General features: G+C 47.3%; 3 protein-coding genes across 7 annotated transcripts in view; 1 reads left to right on the plus strand and 2 right to left on the minus strand.

Moving 5' to 3' along the window:
• LOC148121473 (SAGA-associated factor 29-like) overlaps positions 1-5,499 on the minus strand; it is a 31,189-nt gene extending 25,690 nt beyond the window's left edge. Inside the window, exon 1 of the mRNA XM_087908696.1 lies at positions 5,480-5,499. Within this exon, the coding sequence (XP_087764822.1) occupies positions 5,480-5,499 (20 nt within the window). The remainder of the gene's footprint in view (positions 1-5,479) is intronic.
• Positions 5,500-6,890: 1,391 nt separating this feature from the next.
• Positions 6,891-10,801, plus strand: LOC146893463 (sulfotransferase 1A1). 4 transcript variants are annotated; one of them, XM_087908445.1, is made up of 9 exons: positions 6,892-7,044; positions 8,089-8,246; positions 8,325-8,450; positions 8,533-8,630; positions 9,322-9,448; positions 9,539-9,633; positions 10,113-10,293; positions 10,423-10,531; positions 10,630-10,801. In XM_087908445.1, the coding sequence occupies exons 2-9, from the start codon at positions 8,099-8,101 to the stop codon at positions 10,649-10,651; spliced, it is 906 nt and encodes a 301-aa protein (XP_087764571.1). In that variant the 5' UTR covers positions 6,892-7,044; positions 8,089-8,098; the 3' UTR covers positions 10,652-10,801. The 4 variants fall into 4 exon arrangements, with proteins under 4 accessions (XP_087764574.1, XP_087764573.1, XP_087764571.1 ...); XM_087908448.1 differs by lacking the exons at positions 10,423-10,531; positions 10,630-10,801 and adding an exon at positions 9,803-9,964 and having other exon boundaries at positions 6,891-7,044; positions 10,093-10,287; XM_087908446.1 differs by lacking the exon at positions 10,630-10,801 and having other exon boundaries at positions 10,423-10,535.
• Positions 10,802-10,891: 90 nt separating this feature from the next.
• The window catches only part of LOC125413492 (SAGA-associated factor 29), a 39,942-nt gene continuing 35,559 nt past the window's right edge, over positions 10,892-15,274 (minus strand). The window contains exons 5-10 of one of the 2 annotated variants that reach the window (XM_087908450.1): positions 12,945-13,009; positions 11,985-12,114; positions 11,771-11,917; positions 11,568-11,603; positions 11,280-11,486; positions 10,892-11,087 (exon numbers count right to left, since the gene is read on the minus strand). In XM_087908450.1, coding sequence (XP_087764576.1) covers positions 11,282-11,486; positions 11,568-11,603; positions 11,771-11,917; positions 11,985-12,114; positions 12,945-13,009 — 583 coding nt within the window. In that variant the 3' untranslated portion in view covers positions 10,892-11,087; positions 11,280-11,281. The remainder of the gene's footprint in view (positions 11,088-11,279; positions 11,487-11,567; positions 11,604-11,770; positions 11,918-11,984; positions 12,115-12,944; positions 13,010-15,274) is intronic. The other variant, XM_087908449.1, reaches the window with a different exon arrangement.

A 15,274-nucleotide genomic window follows, 5' to 3' on the forward strand; every position in this document is an offset into this window, starting at 1 on the left:
AGGCTAATGCAACCATGCAGACAATTGGGGCTTTACAGCCTGGGTTGCCTTCTCCTACAGCTATACCAAAAGACACCTGTAAGGTTATTTTAGATTTAAACGACCATTTTTATGCCATCCCTTTGGCACCACAAGACTGTCAAACAGCCTGGGTTGCCTTCTCCTACAGCTATACCAAAAGACACCTGTAAGGTTATTTTAGATATAAACGACCATTTTTATGCCACCCCTTTGGCACCACAAGACTGTCAAAGATTTGCATCTGGTAGTCCATCAGTTAATCTGAAAGAGCCAAAGAAAAGATATCAACGGAGCGTCTTGCCTCAGAGTATGGCAAACAGTGTTATGTTGGGCCAGAAATTTGTGGCTCAGGCTATACAATTTGTTGGAGACCAATTCCCACAAGTATATGTTGTCCATTCTATGAATGACATCCTGCCTGCCCACAAGAATGAAGGAGCTTTACTTGAGACCTATAAATAGCTTCAGCAGAGTCTTACCCATGCAGGGTTACTTGTTGTTCCAGGCAACAAGTGTAAAAGGCATCCGACTTTCATATAGGTCATATGCTATACCCTAAAGAAATTAAGCCTCAGAATTGGAAATCAGGAAGGATAACATCAGACTCTGACTGATTTTCAGAGATTGTTAGGAGATATCCAGTGGCTGAGACCTCATTTAAAATTCCCTATGGGAGACCTTGACCACTAAATGAAATTCTTAAGGGGAGCAATGACCCAAGTTCCACCAGACAGCTTACAGAAGCTGCCACACAAGTACTGACACAGCTGGAACATGCAATACAGAAACAGCAGGTACATTATACTCATTATGGCCAACCTTGGCAAGCACACATATCACCTACAAAACTTACGTCCACAGCGGTATTATGGCTTATATGAATACACCTTCCCATTTCACCAGTCAAGGTATTAACCCTCATTTTGAAGCAGTAGCTTGTTTAATACAGAGGAGCAGGATGGGATCTAGGAAATAGTCTGGCAGGGAACCTACTGTGATCAGTGTTCCTTAGACTAAGGAACAGATTGATCGGTTATTTCAAAACAGTGAATCTTGGGCAATTGCATTTGCTCAAATTGAAGGCCAATTAATAATCTTTTCCCATCTCATCCATTGCTGCCATTCACACAGTTATATTGCTCTATTTTTCCTAAAGTTGAAGTGAAAGATCCCTTAAAGGAGCCCATGATAATTTTTACAGATGTTTCTTCCAGCGGAAGAGCAGCTGTGTTGGTGGTGGTAAAGGACATGGAGTGTGAACCAAACCGGCCTCAACTCAAAGAGCTGAGCTGTGAGCTGTTGTTGTGGTATTCCAGCTTTCTGCAAATAATGCACTTCATTTATATACTGACTGCCATTACATGTTTAAAGTTCTTCAGATACTGGAAACTGTTCATGCATCGGGACTAGCAATAAACAAGTTAAAATGCTGTTCCAGCAAATTCAAGATTTCATTCGTCAGCGAAATTGCCATGCCTTGTGGGTCACATCAGAGCACATCCAAATCTTCCTGGCCCATTGGCTGAAGATAAGGCTTAAATCAATAAGTTTACAAAGTTGATGGCTTTATCTCAAGTTGAGCTTGCTCAACGATCACACAGTTTACATCATCAAAATAAGAGTTTAAGTAAACAAATTGGATTAACGAGAACTTGCTCACAAGATTGATAAGCAATGTGATACATGCCCACAATATTTACCTGTACCTCTTTGGGAGTAATTCATTGATTACTTAATCATTTATGGCAAATGGACACTACTTATATTGCAGAATTTGGCAAACTAAGGTATGTGCATGTGAAAATCGATACATGTTCAGGTTTCCTAATGGCCTCTGCACAAACTGTAGAAGCCACTAAGCATGTGATAACATACTGCTCAAAGCGCTTTTCCTATAAGGGAACCCATAAAATTATAAAGATAGACAATGGGTCTAAATATATTAGTAAAGCAATTTAGGAATTTTATTCCCAATGGAACATCAAACATAAAATTGGCATTCCTTATAATCCTCAAGGACAAGGAATTGTGGAGTGTGTCCATGGCTCTTTGAAATTACAACTTCAAAAGATAAAAATAGGAATTATACCCTCAGTCGCCACACAATGCCTTAAATCATGTTCTTTTAACTTTAAATATATTGAAATATGGATGCCTGCAAGCAATGTGTCAGGGACAGATTTTAGCATGGCAGTACCAAGGTGACCTTTGCTAAAGCAAGGTGAAAAAGACCCTTGCACTGGATTAAGGAAAGAACCCAACCTTGTGTTTATATGGGGTTGAACGCAAATCTGTGTTTTTCGCATGAAGATAATGAAGCCAGATGGTTTCCAGAACGTTTAGTCTGATATACACAGCAGAAAGATGCCAGCCCTGATGACATCATAGCAACTGGTGCTCCTCCAGAGGTTCCTGAATCTGTGTTCTTGACTCCCTTATAACAGTATGCTACAGTGAAGGAAGATCATTGTGATGGGTGGCGGTCCCCAGCTTCTTGGTGGACCTCCTTACTGCACGAACTTCCAAACCTTAGTGAGCCCTGTTTACTTTGGAGTTGGTCCAGGAAGGCTGAATGAATGTTTGACAGATTAAACATGCTATGTCTTGGGACACAGAACTCATTTTTACCAGTATGGTATTCAATCTGCTATTGAAATAAAGGACCTGAGAACTGAGAGTTCAGAAAATTTTGTCCTCTGGGGAAAAGACTTGTTAAAGCAATGGAACACTATTATGGAGGCAAACAGTGACTGAAGCCCCTCTTTGCTGACAGTTCCGACTTCTCTCTGGAACAGAAGCTGCAATGCAGCTGGACTCTAGGAGAGAAAAAAACTCAGCTCCCGCTCACACATCACAGAAACCTTGTCTTGTCTTTATTGGGATGGATTTAAGAGAATTGTGGTTTGACAGACTGTGTTTATTGTTAATTTCTACACTAGAATTATGGTATTGACTGGTTAAAGTTTGTAACTGCTTCAGTTCACTATGAAGAAGCTACTGATTAGAAAAGGTCAGAGCTTGTCTATGAGAATTTTGACATTCCCAGTGAGTCCTTAGATTTGATATGTTTAATAACACAAATCTGGATTTTGATTGTAGCTGAAAACTGTAAAAGGTATCCCAGACCAATTTAAAACGGCCGTCCTGCCTCTGGTCATATGATATTGCAGCCATAGGACCATGTATATCGCAAAGCATTGTCTGCTTGCGTATGATTAACTCTTTTGACAGAAAGTTGGCTTAAGATGCACAGCGCCCAGAGCTGCTTTCTCCTTTAATCCTTTATTCATGGAGGCTGGTAGCCAGCGATGAAGAAATCTTTTTCTCGCCCAGGCACCCAAGATATGTGCTGACCACGGGTAAATCTGGAAAATGGGAAAAGAACCCCCAAGGCAGGCACAGTCATCTGTTCTGTAGCAAAAGCACAGGCTTTATTGGATAAAATAAAAGGGAGGAATTGTGAGGACCCACAGATGTCAGCCTGTTCCACTAAGACTGGAGGTCAGAGAGTTTTAACTTATTGTTGCTCTTTCAAAGTTATTGACAACAGATGTGGCTAAAAACAGAGGATTCTGACTTAGGGTGCAGTTAATTAGTATTTTGGGTATAGAGGTGGATCAGGTCCACCTGGAACAAAGGTTGGAGAATTCTTTATATTATGTTAATGAAGTTTGCTGCATCCCCCCCCCCCCCAACTTTGGAGTGAAGTATATAAGCATGTGGAAGATAAACAAGGCGGGTTCAGAATTCACTGAATGTCCCAACGCTGTTCTGTGTTTCTGTCTTTTATTTATCTTATATCTCTGTTCTTTTGCTTAATAATTCTAATCCTCATGTTCCTACCTTGGAACGTACAGATTTCGTTGAGACTAGTCTTTTACAGAAAACCCTTTGACAATTGACTTGTGTATTTACTGTTTTTAGGCCCCCAAAGTATCTTAGTCCCAAGCAATATACCTCCTCCAAGACAGACCCAGGGTACACACCTCTAAGTATGCACACTGCCAGGGTGGACGGAACCAGGGCACACACCTCTAAGTACGCACACCGCCAGGATGGACGGAACCAGGGTACACACTTCTAAGTATGCAGACTGCCAGGGTGGACGAAACCAGGGTACACACCTCTAAGTACGCACACCGCCAGGGTGGGCTCCTCAGCTTTGCCTTGTCACACAAGAGTACTAGCATACAAAATGCTACAGCTCGATTTAAGGTTTAAGCTTGTTCTGGGTTAGGAGAGACTAAATTCAAACAAAAACAACAATAAAAAATACAAACACAACACACATGTTGTGTGTGTATGTGTATTCACATATACATTTATGTCATGTGGAGGTCAGAAGACAACTTGTAAGAGTTAGTTCTCTCCTTTCACTGTAAAGTTCCTGGGGATTGAACTCAGATCATCAGGCTTGGCAGCAAGCACCTTATCCTCTGAGCCATCTTGCTGGCCCAGACCTGTAACACCCGATTCTGTGTTACCCCCTCAGTTTGCGTACCCCAGGAGCAAGGGTAGACCCGGGCCCTACACAGACCTCCTTTTGGATCGTCAATCTTCTATTCCTCCCTGAGCACTGGCAGCAAAAACACTGGCAAAGAAACTTTCCAGAGTCAGTAACCTCCCAGCAAAATGTTGGGACTGCTAAGGCTCGAGTTGTAACTAAACACTGTCCCTCCATAGATGCTATATTCTGTTAAGTGACCCTCTCCAGACAGATGCCAGGTTGTGAGAGTAGATTCCCCCCCTCTATAGATGCCAGGTTCTGAGAGTGGATCCCCCCCTCTATAGGTGCCAAGTTCTGTTAGGGGACCCCTCTCTATAGGTTCCTGTTAGTGGATCCCATGCCTCTAAGGTCTGACAATAGATCCAAATGCCAACCCACAAGAAAAAAAAAGAGATAATATATAAAGAAATGAATCTACAGTTTTCTCAAAACTGAGAAATGCTCTACAGCTTGTCTAGAGACGGGAGGGTCCAGAAGCTAGGAGGGCGCACAGGCGCTGGTCTCTCTCCCGGGACACGAGTCTCTTGTGTTCTCAGAGCTCTGACAGTTATCCTTCTTCATTCTAAGCACAGACCTTCCCTGATGAGACTGGTGTGGTGGCTCACACCTGGAATCCTAGCATTGGGAGGCTGGGGCAGGAGAACTGCCACAAGTTCAAGGTCATCCTGTATTCACTGTGAATTCCTGGTCCGCATAAGCTACAGTGTGAGATCATGTCTCTGTCAGGTCCAAAGTTTGATCCAAAGCCGAATTTCTCAGGAACCTGAGAAACGGTTCCCTTCTACCAAAGGAGCTGTTTCCTTATCATTGGCAGAAGGGATAGATGGCCACCAATAGCACACCGCAGCATGGCCTGTACACAAGTACAAGTATGCAGTACACTTTTCAGAGTCCCTGTTGGCACCCTGAGTCTTCTCACCCCAACCCCTACCCTAAACTTCCCAAGCTCACCAGCTCCCCCTCAGCTTCATGTTGTCCTCATAACCTTGCTGTTTCCGCTATGCACGCTCTCTGTCCTCTCCTGCTGCCCTACCCCCATCCCCAAGGCCATGTCAAGTCTGCTGGCCATGGTCAGCTTCCTTCTTTCTCTCTGGACTCTTGCACACGCCTCTGCTCTACTTTCCCTCATCTACAATAAAACCTTCCCCCCTTCACACCTTGGAGCAGACATGTCACCAATTTATTCTTGTCATGTCATCAGTTTATACTTTTCCCTAGGGAAATGGAACTCTTTTTTTTGTTTTTTGTTTTTTTAAAATAGGCTTTCTCTGTAGCTTTTTTTGTTTGTTTGTTTTGTTTTTTGTTTTTTGAGGCAGGGTTTCCCTGTGTAACAGTCCTAGCTGTCCTGGAACTAGCTCTTGTAGACCAGGATGGCCTCAAACTCACAGGGATTCACCTGCCTCTGCCTCCCGAGTGCTGGGATTAAAGGCCTGCACCACCATGGCCTGGCTCTTTGTAGCTTTTTGAGCCTGTCCAGTAACTCACTCTGTAGACCAGGCTGACCTCGAACCTACAGAGATCCACCTGCTTCTGCCTCCCAAGTGCTATGATTAAAGGCCTGTGCCACCACTGCCCAGAAAGAAATGGAAATTAAGTCGTTCCTGGAGGGTCCTGTTGCCTGCTTGCCACAGCTCTCCTCTGAGACTGCAACTCTGCAACGGTCAGCAGATGTAAACCTGTGATGCAGAGAGCCTGTGCAGCTCCAGTGCAGCTTGCTGCTGCATCTTCATCCCAACAGAAGACAAAGATCAAGAGGGTGAGGTTCTTCCAGTTCCTGGCGCCTTATAACTCTCCCAGCTGCAACCTTTTTCTGTCTGCAGAGCTGTTTGCAAGTTCAGAGGATAACCCTTCTGGGGACTGTTCTTCACCAGCCATTAGTAAGTACTGGGTGAGCTAGCTCAGCAGCCATGAGACAGGGCACGTGCAAGGTCTTTAGATTCCAGATCTTTCCTCTCAACAGCTTTCCCTACTTTGCTGCACCTCCAGGTCACTGACCCTGCTCCCTCTAATCATTCTGGAATTTCCCTAAGCACACCTACAACTATGGTATTGCTGTGGTTGCTCAGATCTGAATCGAAGATGTCCTCAAGATTGGCTTGGAACCAGCAGGAATGTGAATAGCTTTGCCCTCATCTTGCCACCTCTCTTCCTTTGTTAGACTGTGTCAATTGTCTGTTGATCTACCCTGAAGTTTAAAGAGGAAGGAGCCAGAAACAATGCAAAATAACACTAACTTTCCTTTCAACCTTCTGGTTTGTTTTTTCCTCTCTTGTTTCTCCAGGCTAAACCCACAGTCCACAGTGGGGGTTACAGGGTTCCGCCCCATCTCCACCCCCCTCTGCCCGTTTTGTGGGAGGACAGCCAGTCCTAGCACTGCTTCCACTCCCTCCCACTTGGGTCCTACAAAATATTCAGCTCAAAGACCAATTGTGCATTCCCCACATTGCAACACACACACAGAGATCCCTACCCTACCACTGTGCACCGGGGAGGTGAGGCTCAGAGCTCAGAACCAGGTGAGTGGCAGGGTGGGGTGGCCCTCATAGTCCTGCCCAGCAACAGGTTCCAATATTCAAGGGCCAACTAGTTGCTCCATCTTCATTAGTCTATTTGACCCTGCCTGGGCCTCTAACCGCTCTACATTCCCCACGCATACCCCACCTCAGAAGGGCAAATGTAGCTTGTCTGAGATTCCCCTCTCTTCCCTGGCTGGTTTTAGAATCCTTTTACATAGAAAATCTCTCCCCAGCCTGCAACAAGCTTAGTAGCTAAACTGGTTATGCTTGTCTCAAAGCAAAATAGGGTATCAGATTTAGATGGTTTGGGGCGTTTCTGAAGGAGGAAAAGTGGGGAGAGGCACCATACCCCATAGGCTGACCATCCAGCTGCACCAGAAAGTGTAAGAGACACAGATTGGTTCCCCAAGTGTCCACAGTACATGCTGGTATCTATCCAAAAATGCGAAGCACTGTTTTGGTTCTACCTCAGAGTGCTTTAATGTCTGGACTATGCTTAGGACCCAGGGACACAGAAGGTTTGCAGGTGAGCAGTGACGTAGCCACAGAAGTGACTTTCTCTGGACTTATACTTGCCTGTGATCCCAGGTTTCCCTGCCCGCTCGGTGAGCTGACTTCTGAGCCTCAGGAGCTCAATCTTATTTTTTTTTTCAAGACAGGGTTTCTCTGGGATGTGTTGGAACCTGTCCTGGAACTCACTCTGTAGACCAGGCTAGCCTCAAACTCAGAGAACCACCTGCCTCTGCCTTCTGAGTGCAGGGATTAAAGGTGTACGCCACCACCACCCAGTGACAGGATCGCAATCTTTTTAGGGGGCGGGGATTTGAGATAGGGTTTCTCTGTAGCTTTGGAGCCCGTCCTGGAACTAGCTCTTGTAGACCAGGCTGGCCTTGAACTCACAGAGATCCGCTGGCCTTTGCCTCCTGAGTGCTGGGATTAAAGGCATGCACCACCACCTCCCGACCAGGATCCCAGTCTTATATCAAGAACCTGCAGTATTGTGAACTTGTTAGAAAAAAGTGAGTTTCACTGTTCTCAATGCAGTTGATGCAACATGGAGTTGATTGAGGATATCACCCGTCCACCACTGGTGTACGTGAAGGGTATTCCACTCATCAAATACTTTGCGGAGGCACTTGGGCCATTGCAGAACTTCACTCCCTGGTCTGATGACTTGCTTATCAGCACATACCCAAAGTCTGGTAAGCAGGGGATCCCCTAATGTCCTATAGACCTCATTTTGGCAAGCAGGTCCAGACTCTGTATTCCCTTCTTTCCAGGTACTACCTGGATGAGTGAGATCCTGGATATGATCTACCAGGGAGGCGAGCTAGAAAAGTGTCTCCGGGCCCCTATCTATGCCCGGGTGCCCTTCCTTGAGTTTGGATGCCCGGGAATTCCCTCAGGTAAGAGCATCAGGGTGCTAGACAGAAGTGGAGAGAGGTAGGAACAAGCCTCAGCTTAACAAACTTCTCTGATCAACTGCAGGTCTTGAATCTTTGGCAGAGACACCAGGCCCACGGCTCCTTAAGACACATCTGCCCCTGTCCTTGCTCCCCCAGAGTCTGCTGGATCAGAAGACCAAGGTAAAACACAAACAACAAAACCCCAGTTATGGTAGCACCTTCCAGCATTTGGGAAGTAGAGGCAGAAGGACCAGGAGTTTAGGGCCAGTGTTTGCTACACGGCAAGTTCAAGACCAGTCTGAGCTGTATCTGACCCTCTTACAAAAACACAGGGAAAAAGAAAGGAAGGGACAGAAGGAGGGAGGAAAGGGGAGGTAAGGTGCGAGGACACAAGGGGCCCCTGGGGTCATTCTAGCTTTGGTTTGCTCTGCTGGAACTCATGGGGCTACTTAAGCCCTGTTTCATCTTGTACGGAAGATCTCTGGCTGTCACTCTGGCAGGGTTCAGATAACAAGGAAAATGGACTTCTTCAGTGTAAACTAGAGATGCAAAGTCCAGGTACTCACGGGACATAGATGAAGGGGCTTGTGGAACTCTAACCTACTATGTGGATGTGCTGACAATAATGGAGTCAGATAAGATGTAGTTCACAGAATAGCCAGGACTTTGGCATCAAAGGTGTAATCTTAGGTCAATGGTACCCCTACCATATCTCAACAAGTCAGCTTCTAGTCCTATTTTCTTTTCTGCCATCCCCAAAAGAAATGCTGAGAGTTCCCAAGTGCTAGAAAGCACAGCATCTCACTGGATCCTGTGCAGGGTAATAGGAAAGCAGGAGGAACCAGAACTAGGGACTGTCTGCCCCCTGCAGGTGATCTACATTGCCAGAAATGCAAAGGACGTGGCCGTCTCCTATTATAACTTCTACAACATGGCCAAGGTGCACCCTGATCCAGGCACCTGGGACAGCTTCCTGGAGAACTTCATGGAGGGGAAAGGTGAACCTGAGTCTGCAGCATGGAGGGGGCTGGAGTTGAGGGCACAGCTGGAGCTGACAAGGCATATCTGTGTCCCATTCCCTTCCCCAGTGTCTTATGGGTCGTGGTACCAGCACGTGAAGGAGTGGTGGGAGCTGACACGCTCTCACCCTGTTCTCTATCTCTTCTATGAAGACCTGAAGGAGGTGAGACTGCCTGCTGCCACTTCCTTCTGTGTCACAGGCAGGAACATCGCTCACCGGCCCTGTCCTGGCCCCGAGCCCCATCCCTAACCCAGCCCCACCCCAGACCAGCACCTCCCATCCTACCTCCTGGCTAGGACCTCAGCACAGCTCATCAGAGGGCGCTGCACAGCCCTTATCTTGGAGCAGGTGTCAGTCATGTGCCATTATTGATCTGGTGGTTTGCTGCTCTTGCTTCTCCCTGCTCCATGTGCCAAGTCTGGACACCAGAGATCAAAGTCTGTCCCTGTCCTCTTCCAGAGGGAACCCACAGAGATCGTGCCAAGATGGCAGGGTAGGAAGCTGCCTACTCTGCATCAGGGCAAGAGGCTCACAGTCAAGGGGTGAGGGCTGAGAATTCCTTGGTAGATGTGGCCCACTCCCTGTGGGTGATCTCCCAACCTTATTCCAATGAACACCCAGAGATCATCTCTATGCTTCAGAATCCAAAAAGGGAGATCAAGAAGGTCCTAGAGTTTTTGGGGCGCTCTTTGCCTGAAGAGACCGTGGATCTCATTGTTCACCACACCTCCTTCAAGAAAATGAAGGAGAACCCCATGACTAACTACACCACTCTCCCCTCTGCAGTCATGGACCATGATGTTTCTCCTTTCATGAGGAAAGGTAGGTAGTAGCCTGGATGGACATTTGGAGGATTTGGGGAAGGGAGGTCAGACGCAGCCAATAAAACCTGCAGTCCCATGGGTCCTGTGGCTGTGACTCTTCAGTCTCTCTTCCTCTCTCCCTCTTCAGGTACCACTGGGGACTGGAAAAACACCTTTACTGTAGCTCAGAATGAGCGCTTTGATGCCCACTACGCTAAGATGATGAGAGGCTGCAATCTCAAATTCCGTTGCAATCTGTAAGTGGATATGGCTATACTGGGAATGAGTGTAAGCTGACATAACCCATTATAACCTCAAGAAAGAAATATGATGCATCCATGTTGTATGCCTACAGGAAATCTGAGCTAATAGAATGACTAGGACTGGGGACGTATATGAATGACGAGCGTTTTATCAACATGTGTCAGGAAAGCAATCCATCCGCGCACTGAAAGGAACCCAAACACGCAAGAGAAGAAGACAAAAACTGTATTTTACCTGAAAGAATAAATGCCACTGGGAGCTGACTGGGCCTTCTCCCTCCTGCGGCCATCAATCCCATGTGTCTGATAGAGGAGGGCAAGAGGGTCTGAAGCAGTGAGGCCCAAGAGACATGGTGAGAGGGAAGAGTATTTATTTGATTACAGGAACTCCTTTGTTGCCTTTTCCCATGAGACTCAAGCCTGCCATCCAGCTTCACTTTTTCTTGGGCTCCTTACAAGCCACCACGTACCTCTGGGCCACATTGAGAGGAGGGGAGTAGCCATCTGCATAGGAGGTGTCTTCAAACAGGACTGAGTAGTCATCCTGAGGCTGTAGGGCACACACAGGAAGGGCTGGTCAAGATACTTCTAGGCCAGGGCAGCCTCTCCTTGCCCAGAGCCCCAGCTGCATCTCCCCGCCTCTCCGCCTTCCTCTCTACTCTCTTCCTGGTGTTACCAGGAAGTTCAGGAGATAAAGACTACAAGGCAGCAAGCAGGCATCCTGAAGAAAGATGGGACCAACCCTTAAGGTTCTGGTGTCAAAGGCCTTCCACGGTGGCTCCTTACCCGCTGTGGGGGGGTGTGGATCAGTGCACGGTAGAAGCAGGTGGTCTGGGGATATAGGGCCAGAACCAGCTGCTCCTTCTGAAACAAGGCCTCAGGGTCTGTCTCAGGGTTAGCTTTCCACTGGGGCAGTGGGATGATGCGCCGCCGACTCAGGGTGTGTCTCCTGGGGGAAAATACAGGCCGTGACCAGGGAGGCTTCTCCCAGAAGCCTGGTGATTCTACTGCGCCCCACCTGGACACTCACTCTTTGCCTTCTTCATCAATGTCGTCTACCTCATACCTGTGGGCAAACCAAAGGGAAACAGTGCTGGAACAAAGGACACAGTCTGCATCCAGGAGGAAGCAGCAGAGAGGAGGAAGAGACTCAGAAGCTGGAGGGAGCACCAGCCAGTGCCCCCTGGGCTGCAGAAGCTGGCGTGGTGAGCACGCAGCCGGGCACACACTCACTTGTTGGTAGCGTGGCTGTAACTGACTACTTCAGCCAGGATCCACTGCTCGTCCCCGTCCACAGCCTTCACTCTAGCAGCCACCTTGTCTCCAGGTTTGGCCACATAGTCCCCTGAGGCTGGAATGGCTCCACAGAGGGGTGGGGGCCTGTGAGAGAAAGCCTGTTAGTCTGGCCCCCTGACACCAGCCCTCTCTGGCTAGTTCCTGCCCTCACTTGTCACCAGGCTTCCCGATCCAGAGGGGCAGGGTCATGGCTGACTGCTGCAGCAGTGTCATCAGGACCCCTCTGCGCATGGTCTTCCGTGGGGGCTCCGAGTCATTGTAGAGACCTGCGATCTTGGCCGCTGTGGGAAGCAAGGGAAGCCCTGAGGCCTTGTGAATGGTGCCTGACCCAGTCACACCCCAGCGACTGCTCTGAGCTGGAGCACTTTATACCAGGATCCCCAAACCATCCACGCCCCTTCTTAACAGATATCTAAGGTTGGGAACAGCCAGGCCTAACTCTCAGATGGGTGAGATGTCAGGACAGTGGCTACCATCATGGAGAGGAACTAAAAAGGAGGTTCCTAGGATGCAGGCTATATTCTGTTTCCTCACCAGGGTACTGGATATGTAAACGTGCTGGGTCAATGAAAATTCCTGGAGTGAGATACTTAGGTGATCTCCTTTCTACTAGTGTTTGCAATTTCAGCAAACGCTGCACAAATTATCTAGTGTGAATTCTTGGCCTCATCAGCCATGGCTCATCACACTCTTCAATTGAAAACAGACAAAAATGGTACCATGATCACACTAGGGGTAAAAGAGTTGCGTCTGGGGCAAGACAGAAGCCAAGAAACCAAAGCAATGGCACCCAAGGAGACCTATAAGGCCGGGGACTAAGCCAGCTTCAAATGTGTTCACCAAAGCATGCCACAGAGGGAGCAGTGGTAGAAAGGAGAGAGATGACCAGCCCCGGCTAAAGTGAGCAAGGGCAGTGTGAGGGGTGGGGCACAATTACCTGGGTCTGGGCAGAGACCTAGGCAAACTCTCTGCCTCTGAGTCTGTCTCAGATAGCTGTCGGGTGACTCTACCAACTTATGTCCCATGCTCCCCGCCTGTCAGGGTCATAACTGCTTTCCCCAACCCTCTACCTTGCCTGGTTAAGAAATGCCCTGCATTTTTTCCCACTCACCAATCCGCCTCTCTTCCAACAGAGACTTGATCTCAGCTATCTTATCCAGCGCTTTGCGGAGGATGCTAGGCAGGGAAGGGAGAAAAGGGTGCTGGGTGAGGCACTCAGCATAGGCTTCTTGGCAATTTGGGCACCCCGGACCAAGTCTATGCTGAAAACTCCAGATCCGTTGGGTGTGGTGGCTGACACCTGTAATCTTAGCACATAGGAGGCTGCAACAATCCTGTAGTGAGTTTGATGCTATCTTAGCTACACAATGAGCGCCAGGTCTGCCTGGGCTAGAGTGAGACCTTGCTTCAAACACAAAAGGAGAGGCTCTAGAGACGGCCCAGTGAATTAAGGACCTGTTTTGCAAACTTTGGGTCTGAGTTAGACTCCTAGCACCCATCTGAGAGCCAGACATGGCGCCTGCAATCCCAGTGCTGGGTTACTGTGGAGACAGTAAGATCCCGGGAGCTCACTGGCCAAACAGCCTGGCCAAATTCATCAGTTTCTGATTCAGTGAGGGACCCTGTCTCAAAAATTAAGGGGGGCAATAATAAAGTAAGATGTCCAAAATCAACGAGTAGCCTACACATGCACTTTCACCCACATACATGCCCATTCACATGCGATATATGTACATACTGCATAGCATATACATACCACATGTACACACAAAATACTAATAAAAACAAAGAATAAAATAAACTACAGACCCTAAATAGAAATAGATACTACCCCAGAAATCTGAGTTAACAGGTCTGTATATGTCCCAATCCTATGACAGTGGCCCCACAAGATAATTAACACCTCTTGGCACCAGTGCCAGCTTAATGTCATAGGGCAACATATTACATTCTCTGCACTGACAGTCACATACAAGCAGGGCACATACAATCATTTACACTCAATCACACTTGATTATAGTAATGACTATGCCACTGATTTAGAAATTACTGAGGCTGGCGAGTTGACTTAGTGGTTAAGAGCACTTCTATAGCTCTTCTAGAGATCTGAGTTCAGTTCCCAGCACCCACATGGTGGCTCATGCAGATGTATATGCAGATAAAACACTCATATACATAAAATACAGAAATACAAAAAAAACCACAAACAAACAAGCAAAATTTAGCTGGGTAGTTGTGGTACACGCCTTTAATCCCAGCACTTGGAAAGCAGAAGGAGGTGGATCTCCAGTTCGAGATCAGCCTGGTCTACAGAGTTCCAGAATAGTCAAGGCTACACAGAGAAACTCTGTCTCAAAAAACCAAACCAAAACAAAACAAATAAAAATTTACTAAATTATACTTTTGACAAAATACATGTGACACTGGCAGCGACATCATACGTTTCATGTTCACGGATGTCTTTATTGTGCAAGAAGCCACAGTGAGTGTCAATGCATCTAACTTTGTGACAATGCTGTGATACTCACAGTGGGATTCACCAATGACAGGGCTCAGAAAGTTAACTAACCAATGATTGTCAATTTTTTTCAGTGCTAAGGATGGAACCCAGGGCCACGCGAAAGCTAAGCAACTGCTCTACCACTGACTGACATCCTCGACTCTGTTTTTCAACTAAAAGCATAAGGAGCAATGTAGCAGAAAGTGTCAGGACAACCTCTTGAGAAAGCAGGGCTCTGAGAGGTTACTGATACGGCCTTGTCCAACTCTGTAGAAACCCCACCAAAGTTCTGACCCAGTCCTGAGGTGACAGGAATGGAAGTTCAGATTTGAGCATGCCACGTCCCTTATAGACTCATGTGTTTGAGCAGGTGGTCCTTAGTTGGCGTAGCTTTTTGTAGAGTTGTGGATCCTTTAGGAGGTGGGGCCTTGCTAAGGGAAGTGGCTGGTGAAGGGCAGACCTTCTGTCTCTGGCCTGAGCCCTCTGCTTTCTCAGTACAATGCAGTGTAACCAGCAGCCTCATGCTCCTGCTGCCATCCTTTCCTTCCATGACAGACAACCCTCTCAAAGCAGGAAGCTAAAGTAAACCATTCTGTCCTTAAGTCTTTCTTCTGGGAGTTTTATTACAGTAGGGTAAATAACTGTGAAGCTCCAGGGCTGTTCCAGGTAGCAGAAGGAGAAGCAGAACCTAGAGACACCAGGCACGCTCAGAAGAGCCCCAGGTTATAGGAACTTGCTCCTGTAAGACTCAAGCCATTCCCACTCCTGTGTAATCCTGTAGCCTGAACCTCCAGAAGTCAATTTACAGATGGTTCGAGCTGGCAAGCAGGCCAGCACTGGATATCACTATACAGGTTCTCCAAGTCTCCCAGAGAAGGCTTCACCCTTAATCAGCAGAAACAACTCCACTGGGGGTCATTCTATCCTGTTTCCATAGCAAA

Source organism: Myodes glareolus, chromosome 7 (assembly GCF_982192425.1).
Source record: "Myodes glareolus chromosome 7, mMyoGla1.1, whole genome shotgun sequence".
NCBI classification, from domain to species: domain Eukaryota; kingdom Metazoa; phylum Chordata; class Mammalia; order Rodentia; family Cricetidae; genus Myodes; species Myodes glareolus.

Excerpts from the sequence above, each read along its gene's own strand:
- LOC146893463 (XM_087908445.1), top strand. The coding sequence starts at position 8,099 with ATGGAGTTGATTGAGGATATCACCCGTCCACCACTGGTGTACGTGAAG. Across the intron at positions 8,247-8,324 it reads CAGCACATACCCAAAGTCTG|GTACTACCTGGATGAGTGAG; the intron begins GTAAGCAGGGGA and ends CCTTCTTTCCAG. Across the intron at positions 9,634-10,112 it reads TCTATGAAGACCTGAAGGAG|AATCCAAAAAGGGAGATCAA; the intron begins GTGAGACTGCCT and ends TCTATGCTTCAG.